General features: G+C 46.9%; 1 protein-coding gene across 5 annotated transcripts in view; it reads left to right on the forward strand.

The window, feature by feature from the left end:
* NTM (neurotrimin) overlaps nt 1–16,876 on the forward strand; it is a 558,359-nt gene that overhangs the window by 369,839 nt on the left and 171,644 nt on the right. For all 5 annotated transcript variants that reach the window (XM_015411989.1, XM_015411990.1, XM_015411992.1 and 2 more), the window contains exon 3: nt 11,486–11,611. In XM_015411989.1, coding sequence (XP_015267475.1) covers nt 11,486–11,611 — 126 coding nt within the window. The remainder of the gene's footprint in view (nt 1–11,485; nt 11,612–16,876) is intronic.

The raw sequence follows: 16,876 nt of genomic DNA on the forward strand, positions 1-16,876 counted from the left end.
AAGGCCCTTCCTGGCCCCAGGCAGGCAGGGGTGGGGAGAGGCGGGGAGGAAGCAACTTATCCTCCCTCTTCTCCTGCCTCCTCCTGGCTGAATGAGGGCCGGAAGCGGGGCGGCTGGAAGCAGGGGGCGGGGCTTTGTCGTGTGCCCTGTCCCCCGCACCTCACCCGGGGGAACTGTGTTCCCCCGCGATCCTCCCCAAAATGACCTCTGTGTACAGCCTCCCAGTTGAGATCCTCCTCCCAAGCCCTCTGTGTCCCCACTGCAGAAGGTGACCAGAGACAGAGCTTTCTTGGTAGCCTTTGGAACATCTTTAGTTCAAGTTTTTTCCCCGCCCCCCTAGTTCTTAGTGGTCTTTTTTTTTTTTAAATGATCTTGGCCTATTTTCTCTACTTTCTGTTGTTTTATGGCTCGCTTTTATAGTCCTAATATTGTTTTATGCTGTTGGTTTCATGGCCTTCTACTGTGAATTAGTTTTATTGATTTTTTTTACTGTTCTATTGATCTATTTTTTCATTTCTTCTTTTTTGTTGGCCGCCTCAAAAGAGGTAGCATTCAAATGTCCTAAATCAAGAAATAAATCATACAGTCAGTCTGAAAACCTGGCCAACGGTTGCCTACTTGTGACCTACTATAAAACAATAATAACAACAGTAATACCAGCAAGAGCCACAAGAACAATAATGATATTACTGGTGCGGTAGATCTTTCAGGTGTTGGTCCATATATTAGTAATACTTTTAATAGTCCTCTAGGATAGGTAAATATCATTCTCCCTAGATCACAGAAAGGGATGCGGAGCTGCAATATGGCAGCTTGTCTAGAGTCAACTGAATTCAATCAATGTAGAAGGGTGTAACTCAGTTTAGGACTGTTGTTAGTATGTTTGAGGCTGATGAAATTGGAACCTTGGGCATCTTAGGTCAGTCTCTTAGCTACCACACACCTACATGGTAATGTCACTTCTTGGGACAACCCAGAAATAATGGTGGGAACTCTAGGAAACACCAGAAACTCTATGATAACCATAGAGTTTCTGGCAATTCCTAGAACTATAGCCATTGGTTCCAAGTTTTCCATTGAAGCTATGTCATCTTGATCATGATGCTATTGCGGGTTGTTTTGTTTTTTAAATTCCCCACCACCACAACAAACGGTGGTGGGCAATGGGAACCCAACTAGGGACTTGGCAGCCCTAGACTATGGGCTAATTCTGTTGTTAGGGAGGAGCCCTGGCTCAGTCATGGAACACATGCTTTTCCCACATGTCCTGCTCTCACTGTCACGGTAATAGGCAAGTGAACAAGAACAGGTAGCAGCGGAGCAGGGAAGCTACCTGGGGCTATGCTAGGCGGGGCGTCATTCACTGCTGTATCTTCCCCATTAGGGGTGTGGTGTCTACCTGGGCACAAGATCTGCGGTGAGCTCTCCATCTGTGGTTCTGTTGGTCTCAGGTTCAAGGAACTGGCAGGTCTTGAGAATGCAAAAGGAACCCAGGATCAGTCCACAGCATTGCCAATTAAAAAGCCCTTGAGGAATATGTGATGGGAAGGATCTTTCTCAGTGAGAGATCTGGAAGAGATTCTACTGCTCAGCATATGCCAAAGTAGTGATCTGACCCAGCTTTACATGTTCATATGATTCAATGACATACAAATGGAGGGATTCCGATTAGAATTACGTGAATTGCTTTGTGGAAGCTGGTTGGCAGAACCTGTATCCAAAAGATTCATAAGACAGAGGAGAGAGGACTCTCTTGTCGGAGGACCTATCCTCTAAGGACATGTAATGGATGGATGGATTGAAATCCCATCCCACATTTGAACCTTCCTTCCCAATATCCAATTCTTGGCCTGCAAGAACACTTGCGGGGTCTCTCTCTCTCTCTCTCTCTCTCTCTCTCTCTCTCTCTCTCTCTCTCTCTCTTTTCCCTCCTCCGTCCCACTTCCAGGATCTCGTTTCAGCCGCCCACATCATGGTCGTACTTTAAGGTGATCCATAGACTCACAGGATGCAAGACAATGCCAGGGCTGAGTTCTGGAGGAATGAATCAGCTCTGAACAATAAGAGTCCCCCCCCCTTTTTTTAACTTTCATCTTCATGGCACAGCAAATGAGCTCTGCAAAAGAACAGGCCCCCGCTCTGGGGAAATCTGTGCTGTGTCACTGGAGCAGCCGGCGATGGTGCTGCCATGTTTAATCACCTCCAAGCAAGAGAAATGTGGCAAGAACAAGGACTGGAAGGCAGGAATTCCCACTGGGGAGGCCGGGCTTTATTTATTTATTTCTGCCCTCCTTCCCTCCCCCGTCGGGGTTGAGGCTCCATTTGCATTTCCTCCATCCGGCTGCGGTCTCTTCCCCGCCACCGCTCACCTTTGTTTTGTTTGTTTGTTTTGCCTCTCCCAGAATCGCCGACATCTTAATAAAATATTTTAATATCGCCGGAAAACGAGACCGCCGCAGAATGTTAAAATGATATCTGGGTTTATATTTACTATCACTTATTTATTAAGTCTCTGTTCCCCTACCCCCACCCCCGAGTGCTAAAATCTCCTATTATACCTGTTATGTCGCAGGAAAAGGCACTTTAAATAATTCATTTGATTAATTATTCAAACGTTTAATTAGCATATAATAACTGTCGTGTTAAATCCGAGCTTTGCAGACTTAAATTAAAAGGGTAACTAACGGGAGGCTTTGCCTCTGTCATTCCCGTTCCCTTCCTGCGTCGGCCTAATGTCATCGCTCTTTCTCTGCTCCCAGGGCTGATTGATGCAAACCTTTTCAAGTTGGGCTTCTCGGATAGGTGCAGATGGGAAGCCCATTGATGGCCGGCTCAGAGTAATTAATTGATTATCACAGCTGGCATTTCTCCAGCACCTTTTCAAGTGAAGAATGCCAGGAGAGAGGAAGCACTTTTGTCTGGAAAGGTAAAACGGGGACCTTGGCCTCAACGGCATCCTTCTCGGGTCTGAGAACAAGGATGCTCTTCACAGGTTTCTGTATCATTTGGCAGTTCAAACCATGTTCTTTAATTCAGGTTAGTATTTCGTACAGGCACTCACACTCAGCATTGACCTATGGAACAGAACTTTGAGAACCCAGTTGGTCTTGAGAATTGGGCGCAGGCCATGACGCTGTACCTGGAGCCTTGGTTTTGAGGGGTCACCTGATTCTTATTCTTCTGAAGGTGCGGCATCCCCGTTTCATTCATAGCCGCCCTGACCCTGCCTCGGCGGGGTATAAATTGAATGAATAAATAAAATAAATAAATTTAGCAATAGGGTTCCCAGTTTCCAGGTGGGGCCAGGAGATGTCCTGGAGTTACAACTGATCTCAAGGCAACAGAGATCAGTCCTCTTGGAGAAAATGGCTGCTTTGAAGGGTGTCCTCTATGGTGCTACACCCTGTTGAGCTCCCTCCCATCCCCAAAGCCTGCCCTCCCCAAGGCTCCACCCCCTCATATCCAGGAACTTCCCAACCAGGAGTTGACAACCCTATGTAGTGATGTTTCTGAATCCCTCCTCCAAAGGAATTTGCCCCTGAATTTGCCTCTCTGATCTGAGTTACCTGTGGTATGGAATTGTAAGTAAAGGTAAAGGTTCCCTTGCTCGAAAGCCAGTCGAATCCGACTCTAGGGTTGCAGTGCTCATCTCTGTTTCAAAGCCGAAGAGCCAGCGCTGTCCGAAGATGTTTCCATGGTCATGTGGCCGGCATGACTAAACACCAAGGTGCACGGAACGCTGTTACCTTCCCACCAAAGTGGTACCTATTTATCTCCTTGCAATTTCTTGCTTTCGAACTGCTAGGTTGGCAGGAGCTGGAACTAGAGACGGGAGCTCACTCCGTCTTGCGGCACCCGGGTCTCGAACTGCTGAACTACTGACCTTCCACAGCCTGCAGTTCAGCGTCTTAACCACTTGAGCCACCGCAGCCTTACCCATTTTCTGTTTATGTGTTCTGGATGTTTTCAAGGATATATGTGTTTGGATACCTAGCATGTACCCTGCTGTAGTAGCCCAGTAGCCCAGGATAGCCTGATCCTGCCAGAGTCCGGAAGCTAAGCGGTCAGTACTTGGACAGGAGACCACCAAGAGAGACCAGGGCTGCTATGCAGAGGAAGCCAATGGTAAATCGCCTCCGCTGATCTTGAAAACCCCATGAAGTAGAACTTCCCGGCATTGCTATCCGCCGAATGCTGCTCAACAGTGCACACTACCTTTATCCGTTCTGCCATTTCATCTACTGCCTCCATGAAGATTGAAAATACTGAACTTCCCCACAAGGATCATTCGTGGAAAAAAAGCTGAGGGGGGGAAATGGAGATTCAAAGAAGGTTTCTAAGATCTGACAAAACAGGGCCCACCTGGGCTATTTAGGTCCAGGCAAAGATGATCTTATACTACTCAACAAATCCCAGGCGCCTGGTCACCATGGTGCCTAGAAATTTCATTGCGCCATTAAGTGTTTTCATCAAATGCCTCTTTGTCTTTTATTGTCTCATGGCCTATCTTGCTGCTGACAGTTTTCCAATTCCACTTTCCCTTGGCAACCATAATCAGAGGACACTAGCTTCTGAAGGCTCTCTTCTGCTCCTAACAATACGGATGGGGTGGAGCTTTCCAAAGATGGCCAGTTCTCAGCTCTGATTATGACCAGGGATAGGAGGGACCGTGAACAAGAGCTGTTAGATAGAGCCAGTTGGTCAGCCGTGTTGGTCTGAAGCAGCAGAACAGATTTAGAGTCCAGTGGCACCAGGACTCTAGTTTGGTGTAGTGGTTAAGTGTGTGGACTCTAATCTGGGAGAACCAGGTTTGAATCCCTACTCCTCCACATGCAGCTGTTGGATGACCTTGGGCAAGCCATAGTTCTTGAAAAAGAGCAGTTTCTGTCAGAGCTCTCTCAGCCCCACCTACCTCAAAGGGTGTCTGTTGTGGGGAGGGGAAGGGAATGGAGTTTGTAAGCCGCTCTGAGACCCCTTGGGTAGTGAAGGGTGGGGTATAAATCCAATCTCCTCCTCCTCCTCTTCTTCTTCTTCCTCTTCCTGACCAACAAAGGTTTATTCAAGTTACGCATTTTTGTGTGCATGCACGCTTTTTCATTTTTTCAATTTGAAAAAAATGCATGCACACAAAAGCTCATACCTTGAATAAACCTTTGTTAGTCTTAAAGGCACCACTGGCCTCTAAATTTGTTCAAGAGCTGTTAGAAACATCAGTAGGCAAGCTATGAGAGAAAGGGGTTTTTGTTGTTTTTGTTGTTGTTATTGTTGTTGTCTCAAACACAGTCTCTTAGCTGGGGTCTGTCTGCCCTGGAAATTTCTTGGCCATCCCTTCTCCTCTCCCTAGCTTTAACAGGCGTGGGACTTGGCTAACTTTGGAAGCACGATCTCATCCTGATCGTTAGGTGTGAGGTGGATATTCGTGGCATGAAAAGACAGAATATAACATTCACTTTGCATTAATGTGCCCTAAGTACTGGAAGCTGGAGCCACAAAGTATCTTGAAAATGTTTTCATTGAGATCCTAACATCCCCTTGGGCATATCTGAAAGTTAACCCCTGGGACCAAGTTGATTTAAAATAAATGTATTTATTTACAGTGATGATGAGGTTCTTTGAAAATGGGTATTTTATATCTGGGTTAGAGGTTAGTTTTTTATTGTGATAACAACCCATGTTTATTTATTTATATACAACTTTTTTATTATCAGCATTCATAAAATTACAAGAAACGATGAAAATAGGCTAGAATGAAATTTAATGGCAGAAATGAATAGAACGTATGGCTCCTTGAAATAAGCAACCTTGAAGCCTGGGGGGGAAATGACTCCGGCTTCTAAATCTGAGGACTGGCTCCTAGATCCCAAACAAAAAACTGCCAAGACCTGCAATTAAGGATAGCTTTTGTTTATTAGATTGTGTTATCTCACATTCCCCCCTCAAGATATCACACAGACATTTATATTGGGCTTTTGGTAATATGCCAAGGTATTTACATTTAATTGATTAATTAATAGATTAAACTTTAATCGGTTGACAGCCCAAATAATAATGCAAATAATGTTTAATCTTTATTTGGCATCAGGATTCAGTAATTGTGTTCAGCAGCCACATTCCATTTAAGAAGGTGTTGTTCTCGAACAGTACAAGGGAAGAAAGGCTGCACGGAGGGGTGGTGACTCAGTGGTAGAGTATCTATTGGCATGCAGAAGGGCCCAGGTTTGGTCCTTGGCATCTCCAGTTGAAAAGACCAGATAGTAGGTGATAGACTTCTACCTGAGGCCCTAGAGAGCTGCGATCAGTCTGAGTAGACAATACTGACCATGACGGACCAGTGGTTTGATTCAGTATAAGGCAGCTTCATGTATGCAGTATGTAATGGGGAGGGGCCATGGCTCAGCAGTAGAGCATCTGCTTGGCATGCAGATGGTTCCAGATTCAATCCCTAGCATTTTCAGTTAAAAGTGATGTGAAAGACCTCAGCCCGAGACCCCTAGGAGTCACTGCCATTCTGAGCAGACAATACTGACCTGGGTGGACCAATGGTCTGATTTGGTATAAGCAAGGCTTTTTTTGTAGAAAAAGTCCAGCAGGAACTCATTCGCATAATAGGCCACACCCAGCAGCAGAAACGCATTAGCATATTAGGCCACACCCCTGATTGCACCACTCATTAGCATATTGGGCCGCATTCCCATGTTACCAGAAGTGTGCTCATCCAGCCACACCCACCTTTTGCTTCTTATTCTGTTTACCTTGTTTGTTGTCAAAACCCAGGGCCTTTTTTTGTGGCCGGATCTCCTTTGCATGTTAAGCCACACACCCCTAATGTAGCCAATCCTAATGAGTTTCTACTGCTGGGTGTGGCCTGTTATGCTAGTGAGTTCCTGCTGGGTGTGGCCAACTTGGGAGCCAGCCAGAACTCCGTTCCTGTGCGGTTCCTGCCCAAAAGTAGCCCTGGGTATAAGACAGCTTCATGTGTGTCCATGTGCTCACTTTCTTAAGGTGTGAGTTTGAGACTCTGAATATGCCAAATCAGTTTGGGAAGGGGCCATTGCACAGTGGTAGAACAGAAGCATTGCATGCAGGTGTGCTCGAGTTCAGCTCCCGACATCTCTGGTTCAAGGATCCCAGGTAGGAGGGTTGGGGAAGCACCTTTGTCTGAGATGCTGAACTGAGTGAATTGAAGGGGATGTGCAAGTATGACTAAACCATCCTGACTTTAATGGACCAAGGGTCTGATTCAGTACAAGGCAGCTTCCTGTGGTCACGGACTTTCCCCTGCACCTTGAGCCAATTATTTGTGCTGCAGTCCTCAAAAGCAGCCTACCTGAAAGTTTTTTGAACTTCTGTATTGCTGGTGGAATGACACTGGTTCAGGAGCAACAGACTGCACTATTGTGATATATCGGGAAATGGAGGAAGAAACCAAACGTTCCCAGTCTGAAGTGGTTGCATACAAATGAATCGATGAAAAGGGCTTCAAATGAAGCAAATGTGATACCCATTTGACAAAACTCTAGATTGTGCAGGTAAGATGCAAGATTCGGCACTTTAAAAAAAATGGTTTCTTAAAGGCGTTCAAAAAGCACGACTAAATGTTTGGATTCATGCATCACCTAAATTGTATAGGCTGGATTCAGATTTATCTTTCACGTTCCATTAATCTGATTTGTATCATATGCCATCCCCATCATTCAGAACTGCTTTGAAGAACCTCCGTTTTGTAGGAGCAGAACTGTTGCCCACCTGTAAAGCCCACTTCCTGCATTTCTTGAGCTGTTTCCCCCTACACTGATTCAACAGCTCTCTGATACCCTTTGGTATCTTCTGGGAATTGGCCAAGATCTCATAAATTCTACTCCTGCCTGCACAACTCCCAAGTCCTAATACAACAGTCTAGCCACTACAACATGCTGGATCTCTCTTCTGCATGAGTGTCTGAACTCAGCCCCACACAGACACTGAGGTCCTGGAGCTGGGATACTCACCTGGTCCGTGGCCCACAGAGGGAACAAGTTATCTGCCTAAGGCAGACAAGGGAATCTACAGGATCCAAGCCAGCGTGACTGAGGAAAAACACCTGGACCAAGGAAACAGGCAAGGCTGGGCCAGACCCAGGTGTAGGGGCTACCGGGTGACTGCGGAGTGGTGGATGATTGGCTCCTCAAGGACAGAGGAGATGGGAGGAAGACCAGAGAGGGAAATAAAAGGCAGCCTTCACAGACAGGCCAAGGAGGAAGGTAGCAGGACAAAGGCAGAAATGGAGGCAGAGTAATGTTGCCGGGGGGGGGGGAGAAAGAGAAGAGGAGGAGGATTTATAACCCACCCTTCACTCAGAGACTCAGAGCGGTTTACAATCTTTCTCTTCCCCTCCCCACAACAGACACCCTGTGAGGTGGGTGGGGCCGAGAGAGCTCTGAGAGAACTGCCCTCGAGAGAACAGCTCTGAGAGAACTTGTGACTGACCCAAGGTCACACCAGCAGCTGCATGTGGAGGAGTGGGGAATCAAACCTCCAGATTAGAGTCCGCTGCTCTTAACCACTACACCAAACTGGGAGGAAAGAAGGGGCCTGTAGTGCTCAGATGGTTTCCTGCCTTCCCCAGTTCTGAGGCCTCAAGAGCTCCAACGCAGAAGGCACAGTGGGGGGGGGGGGGAGGGACCTCATGGAAGGGGATGCTCCCAATGAGCTTTCAACTTTACCAGTGTGGCCTTGTATCAGGGTATGGGGCCATGGGTCTTATACCACTCAGGTAACAGATGAACTGGTCTTGGGGGGGAATGTGTTTGAGGGAACAACTTCAGCACCTTGAAGGCCCTAATTTGATAGAAAGTGTTTTAAATAAATAAATAAGCACAAGTGCCGGTTTGACTCACTGTCTGTTGATTCTTCATGGGATGCATTTCACAAAATAAAAGGTGCAATGGCATCTCTACCATAAGGTGACATCTGCAAGGGACACTGCCCAGTGCCTGGACCTTGCCTTTCTACTTTACCCCCTTCCCAGCATCCCACTTTTACTAAGTGGCAGCTACTAGGAGCAGGGAGATGCTGCTTCACTTAATGTCCTTCCCCACCCCATCCAATGCCGGCAGTCTGTGCTTGATCCTCTATTGTCCTCTAGCGTACAGTTAGAATATTAGCTCCTGAGTCAGAAGCCGAGAAAACGAACTCCCGGCAGCCTCTCCCGGACGTCGAGTAATTCATTACCTACCTTGATTTCCACTTAAAATGTACTTTAACTACACTTCCAGCTACAAACCCTAAATCACCCTCGTGTTCACAAAAAGTCCATCATTTTTTATTTTATTGCACGGCGTTGGCATGACATAATCCCTTCCTGAGCGTCTCGGAGTGCTTTACGGATCAATAAATTACTTACCTGCGCGTCAGAGGCAATGTATGCAAGGCCACTGCAGTTGCTCTGCACTCAGCCAGCTTCCCTGGGAAAAGCTTGCGTCTGCACCAGTGACTGACACACGGGAAGGTGCCGGAAGGAAGGAACAGAGGGAAGGCGGGATGGGTAATGGGGGGCATGGGTCTCCTTTCTCTGTCGTGCCTCAGGGCGCCAAGGCCATGAAGGCTCTCAGCCCTGGTCACCCTATCGATCCTGTGCTAAATAAGGGGCCAGGAAACCACAGGTTTTTGTTCAATACATAAAATTCTACATGATGTTCCGGCTTCACCAGGTGTACAGTAACACTGCTTAGACCAGCGATCCCCATTGTGGTGCCCCTGGGCACAATGGTGCTAGCAAATATGTTTTGTTTTGTCCATTCCTTGTTTCCCAGAGCATATTTCCCCCAAAGCAAAGAGCTAATTTTGGAGCAGAGCCAGTTTGGTGTAGTGGTTAGGAGCGTGGATTCTAATCTGGGAGAACCGGGTTTGATTCCCCACTCCTCCACATGCAGCCAGCTGGGTGACCTTGGTTCTGCCACAGTTCTCTCAGAGCTGTTCTCTCAAGAGCAGTTTCTGTCAGACCTCTCTCAGCCCCACCTACTTCACAGGGTATCTGTTGTGGGGAGAGGAAGGAAAGGAGATTGTAAGGTTGTTAAGCTGCTCTGAGACTCCAAATAAAGGGTGGGGTATAAATTCAACTTCTTCTTCTTCTTCTTCTTTTTCTTCTTCTGATAGCCTTTCTGTCTGCACTCTTTTTTCATCACAAGATAAGGCTTCACTTTAGACCCACCCCAAATATTTGATGATGGCACCCAGTTGCCATGGCAGCCATTTGGTGGTGGGTGCCCACTCAATGTTCTCAACATTCCAAAAGTACCAGCAGGCTCTACAAGGTTGGGGGCTCTTGGCTTAGACTTTGGGCTAACTAAAAATAAAAACTGAGTCAAAGTCCGGGTTCCACAAAAGAAATGGATTTTGAGAAGCGGTTGAAGGAAGAGAAGGAAGTGGCATCACACAGGCATCCTGGGAGGGAGTTTCACACATCAAGGTGAGCAAAAGCCAACATGTGAGGCCAAGACCTAAGGGAGATGTCACTGGACGAGTGAAGGTTGTCCGAGGGCGATTCTGCATCTAGCATTCGCTTCACTTTTTCTCAACTGGGAGGATAAAGTGCAGCTCAAAACCACATTCAGATACCTCAGGGCAAAACCATACTGACTGCAAAGTCACCCTGACTGGCCATAAATCTATGCAGAAGGCACCATAAAATCCAGTGATCAAAGAAAACAAAAGCAGCATGCAGTGTGGAGGGTACCATAAAATCCGATGATCAAAAGAAGTGAAAGCAGCATGCAAGGAAGAGGGGAATTTCTGTTCCAACCTGGGTTTGTAAAACAAAAGAGGGAAAAGCCAATGCAGAATCACTCTGAGTTTGATGGTCAGACTAGAGGATCCATCAGATCCTTCTTGACCAAAATATTACAGTTCAATGAAACTCATTGCTGTCACTTCCAGGAAAAACTGTGCAGTTCCCTTACAAAAACCTCTGGTTTGCCTCATAGTGATTGCCTATACCGCAGTGTGAACATGACATTGGAACACTTGTTGGAAAGATTTGTGGGTCTCATCTCATCTCATCTCATCCCTGTGTGTGAATCAGATGAACTCCAGTGCATTTTGTATATATGCAGAGCTCTGGTTCCTGCCCTAGAACCACATTTCTTGCGACATTTTTGAAGGTCTTAAACTCCTCCTCATGAGCAGAGAAGCTGAATTTTCTTCTCTTGGATACCGACCCGCTCATTTCATACACGGTGTTGTTGTTTGCCTTGGCAGCCAAGGAAATGTGAGCAAAAGTTGTCTCTGAAGAGTGAAATGTTTTAACATGATGAGTATTTTTACATTCCGTTATTTTACTGCTGTTATTTATTATTTATGTTTTACCTTCTTTGTGATGAATTGCAATGGCCTTTGGCTGTATGCCATAACTGCTCTCACTGGTCCACTTTTTAAGAAGCCAGGAGTGCTAGAATCATCATTGTCAGCTTGACTAGCCATGTTTCATTCTCTCCTTATGTCTTTGCAGTTCCTCCCAAAATTGTTGAGATCTCTTCAGACATCTCCATCAACGAAGGTGGCAACATCAGCCTCACCTGCATAGCCACGGGGAGGCCAGACCCCATGATCACTTGGAGACACATTTCGCCCAAAGGTAAGACATGTTATCCACTGCGTGCCCTGTTGTGGGCAATGTCCCTCTTTTCAACTGTGGGATTTCTCGATGTCAGAGACTTGTTTGAAGTTGGTGATGATCTTGGCTTGGGTCTGGCAGTGTGCCAGCAGAAACGTAACCAGACTGAGTGTTGTTTTGCTTCTGCAAGGTCTTGCGCAACACCTAGTGCGTTCTTATTATGATGACTAGATATCAGTTGCAGAGATCCTGCACAAGCAGAAACACAAGTCGGGATGCAATAAGTTTGACTTAGCACAAGCAGTCGCTGCAATCTTTTTCTTGTGTTTCCATCTGCGCAGGAGCTTTAATGCAAGCAAACAAAAATTGTGTCTGATCCAACTCCTTTGCTATAGTACCCGCGTGGATAGTCGTCTGTGCTTGGCATAACAGAGAACATATCATAAGTGTTCCTGTGTTGAAGAACAACTGTGAATATGGATGTGTAGGGAGTAGTGCATGCATTCGTGCAGAGGCTTTTTACATATGATTGTAGTTATAAACATATTCCTGGATTATCTAGATAAGGTTGTTTTCCCCTTTCCGCAAACACCCATAGCTGTTTGCATGTCTTGTGTAGAGGACTGATGTACAGAAATGTCTTACTAGAAGAAAATCACGTTCTTTGGAGTGAAGCGGCATGTTTAAATCCTTTCTGGACAGTTTCACTTTAGATGGCAAGTTGTAGATCATGTAGCTAAATCCTCTTCCAAGAAGAAGAAGAGAAAAAAAAAGAAGAAGAGGAAGAAGAGGAAACGTATCTGAAGTGTGCATGCATGAAAGCTCATACTTTGAATTAAACTTTGTTGGGCTTAAAGGTCTCCAGTGCCACTGGACTCAAACTTAGAACTTTAAAAAAACGTAGATAGTCAAACATTTATGCTTCTTCTCGCAGTCAAAAATGGTACAGTCTGATGAGGGCTATGCCTTATACGACGCCTGCTCGTCTGCATCCATCCTGAGCTAAGCACACAGAGCGTCACAGCGACATCCCAGCTCTTTTTAGCACCCACCCTGGGTGATGCAACACAGCATGACCATAACATTTAGCAGAGTCGCCCCCAGATTTAACTTAAACCAAAATTTCAGGTTGTTCGTGTAGGCTCAGCTGGGGGGGAAATTCCTTGAGTGTTTTCAAAACGAATCCAAAGGTTTTTGATAAGACGGGTGAAATTTCTGAGGATGGCTGTGCACCTTGCTCAGCTATTTTCTTGATGCCTCGACCCATCTAATGCCGATCTGACCCTCTGCCTGTTTCCCGTGCCCTCTGCCTTCCTGATTGATCATTCCGGGCCCTGCCAGACACTCCTGGGCTTTTGCTCCAGCTGCTACGTGTCACTTACAGGTGCTGCCGCCACCGCTCACTTTCTGCAAGGATGTCTTCTCTCTCGGCCGTCCTCCACCCGGTTCCTTTCCCCTGAGTGATCTTTCCCTGACTTTGGACCAGATGTCTCCATTTTACTTAGGATTTAGCTGCTATGGAAACAGCCACAGCACCAAGGGGAGAGAAGCGAGCTAATCAGAAATTACCTGTGGAGTCAGGTAATTTACTGGAGCGGTTTTCACAAGATTTCCCACCCAGATTACATACTCTGCATTAACAGCCTGGTCATCCTTAACAATTGGGTGGGGGCCTCGTGGGTGACATTTGGCAGAACTACCAGACGTTTCTTCTATTAAAAGAGCCTAGAGATCTCTGCCATGTGATTCTTGAACAACATTCAGATTGGAAGGCAGGAGCACCTTTGAGACCAATAAGATTTGGGGGAAATAAGCTTCCAAGAGTCCCTTTGCCAGATACATGTTGGAATGGGGATCGATGAGTTCTTACATTCCGGCCAGAAGATGGAAGGGGTGTTGCAAAAGAAGGCACTCAGGATGTAGAGCAGAGGTGGCCAAACTTGCTTAACGTAAGAGCCACACAGAATAAACATCAGATGTTTGAGAGCCACAAGACATGAACAAATATTACACACACAGTTTTATTGGGAAATATGCAAATTTGCTTTTTATTAACATTAAATAAGACTGCCAAAAATAAAAACAAAAGGGGTAGAAACAGATATTGATCATGATATTTATTTGTCCAATGATATTTATTTGTCCCCGCTGCTGGACCTCCTGATGGCACCTGGTATTTTTGGCCATTGTGTGACAGAGTGTTGGACTGGATGGGCCATTGGCCTGATCTGACATTGGCTTCTCTTGTGTTCTTTTGATCTTATTTGTCTGCTAATTCTATTTATTTGTCAGAGAGAGAGAGAGAGAGACAGAGAGGTGGAAAGAGAGAATGAAAGAGGTGGAAAGAAAGAGAGAGAGATAAACAAAGAAAGCAAATAGATGGGGGAAGGAGGGGGGGGAGGGAGGAAGAGAGACAGACAGAAAGAGAGAGAGCAAATAGATAGAGAGCCAGCCGGGAGCCATATGATATGTGTGAAAGAGCCGCACTCGGCTCCCGAGCCACAGTTTGGCCACCCCTGGTGTAGAGGTACAATGCACAATGTAATTGGCTGGATTAGAGCAGAGGAGAAGCGCATAGACAATTAGCACCTCAAGTGAGATGCTGCCCTGACTTGGATAGTCCAGATCTTGGAAGCTAAGCAGGGTTGGCCTGGGCTAGTACTTGGGGATTGAAGTGGAGGACGTTGCGATATCTCCTGTCTCAGACTTGAGAGATGTCACCAAAGAGTTTAGACAGACAGAGAGGTCAGGACACATAGAACATCCTTTTCCTTCCTGCTACCTGATCCTTTCTTTTGAAGTAGAATGCTACTCTTAGGGGCAATTTCCTCTGTTTCTGCTCTCTCTCACACTTCTCTCTCGCTCGCACACAAAAGAAGGTGCACGGTTTCTCCATCTTGCACCATGGAGGCTGGACATGCATCCAGCATCCAACACCATCTAGTTAGTTAGAGTAGGTAATCTATATCTGTCTCTTACCTGCCCTTTCCAGCATGTTTTTCCTTTAATAAAAGTTGCTTATTAGTTGTAGAACTGATTTCTGACTCCGTGTACCTTTGTAAGTCTGTGGCCACACCTAGCCCCAGCTCTGCTGTTAAAGCCTTGAGCGGTTCTGCTACTTTTTCATGATTCCCTGGCAGAACCGAGTCCAGAGATTCCAACACTTGGATAGGAGATCTCCAAGGAATACCAGGGTCGTGGCGCAGAGGCAAGCAACAGCAAACCACCTCTGAACATCTCTTGCCTTGGTAACCTTATAGGGTCACCATAAGTCAGCTGTGACCTGACAGTACTTTCCACGACCACCAGTGAAATGTGAACACCCTTCTTGTAAAAGGTAAAGGTGCCCTTGCTCGAAAGCCAGTTGACTCCGACTCTAGGGTTGCGGTGCTCATCTCTGTTTCAAAGCCGAAGAGCCAGCGCTGTCCGAAGACTTTTCCGTGGTCATGTGGCCAGCATGACTAGACGCCAAGGCACATGGAACGCTGTTACCTTCCCACCGAAGTGGTACCTATTTATCTACTTGCAATTTCTTGCTTTCGAACTGCTAGGTTGGCAGGAGCTGGAACTAGAGACGGGAGCTCACTCCATCATGCAGCACACTCGGGTTTCAAACTGCTGAACTACTGACCTTCCACAGCCTGCAGTTCAGCGTCTTAACCACTTGAGCCACCGCAGCTCCTTCTTGTACCTGAGATTTATTAATGACATTTTCATCATCTGGACACTTGGGAAGGAAGCACCAGAGAGGCCTCTAAGGTGCTCCTGGACTCGAATCTGGATGTTCTGCTGCCGACCAACATGACTGCCCTTTGGAACGATGAGGTTGGGGTCACACACGCCAGATAAAACCGGGGGGGGGGGAAGTAGGGCTATTTCCTCGGGAGGTATTTGACCCTTAAGCGGGGGGGGGGGGGAAGCAAGGCTATTTCCTCGGGAGGAATTTGACCCGCAGTTGCACGATCACACCTCCCTGTGAAGCTGCGGGCGCAGTCCGTCAGTGTGTGATCAGACGCAACTGCGGGTGAGTCGTTTTTTGGTGCCGTTTGTTTCCCATGCACTTAAATGAGGAATCTATGAATCGCACCTCTGCACTGAGGGCTCCCTATGGAGTTTGCGATGATGCGCATACTGAGAAGGGGGGGTGTGAACAACGGCATGAGTCAGGATGGCCTGATCAAGAAGAAGAAGAAGAAAAGATTGGATTTATACCCCGCCCTTCACTTGGAGTCTCAGAGCGGCTTACAAACTCCTTTCCCTTCCCCTCCCCACAACAGGCACCCTGTGAGGTAGGTGGGGCTGAGAGAACTCTGACACAAACTGCTCTTTTTCAAGGACAGCTGTGCCAGAGCTTGTGACTGACCCAAGGTCACATCAGCAGGTGCAAGTGGAGGCGTGGGGAATCAAATCCGGTTCTCCCAGATTAGAGTCCGCACACTTAACCACTACACCAAACTGGCTCTCAAACCATCTTGATGGCATGAGAGCACACTGGAGCGATCGGACACGGGGAAAGGCCGTCCATGGTCCGACACAACCCGTTTACTACCAGATTTCCCCCGATGCCTTTTAACTCCGCTTCTGCGGCGGAGTAGAACGGGTTGCCGACAGCTGCAGGGCGCTTCCCAGATGTTGTTGTCTGATCACACCCTTTAAATCCGCCCAGCATTCGCACCTATGTCGGGTCTAATTGTGCATATGATTGCAGCCACAACAACATTGTCATTTAAGCCCTAACAGCCTAAAATACCCATAACTCTTCTCCTCTAAGGAGCTGCGGTGGCTCAAGTGGTTAAGACGCTGAACTGCAGGCTGTGGAAGGTCGGTAGTTCAGCAGTTTGAGACCCGGGTGCCACATGACGGAGTGAGCTCCTGTCTCTAGTTCCAGCTCCTGCCAACCTAGCAGTTCGAAAGCAAGAAACTGCAAGCAGATAAATAGGTACCACTTCGGTGGGAAGGTAACAGCGTTCCGTGCGCCTTGGTGTTTAGTCATGTCAGCCACATGACCACGGAAACGTCTTCAGACAGCGCTGGCTCTTTGGCTTTGAAACGGAGATGAGCACCGCAACCCTAGAGTCGGATTCGACTGGCTTTTGAGCAAGGGAACCTTTACCTTCTCCTCTAGGTCCTTCCCTCAGTCTAACCCAACACAACAGAACTCTGTTCCACCCCATTTTTGGTCTATATTAGCATGATGCATGCTTACTGGCTCAGCACAGACAAAGTCTCTGGAGCACAAATTGCTTATTCTTCTATTCGTGTTCCCAATTATGCATTCAGATGCTC

The sequence above is a fragment of the Gekko japonicus genome, unplaced genomic scaffold (assembly GCF_001447785.1).
Source record: "Gekko japonicus isolate JY-2015 unplaced genomic scaffold, Gekko_japonicus_V1.1 scaffold714, whole genome shotgun sequence".
NCBI lineage: Eukaryota > Metazoa > Chordata > Lepidosauria > Squamata > Gekkonidae > Gekko > Gekko japonicus.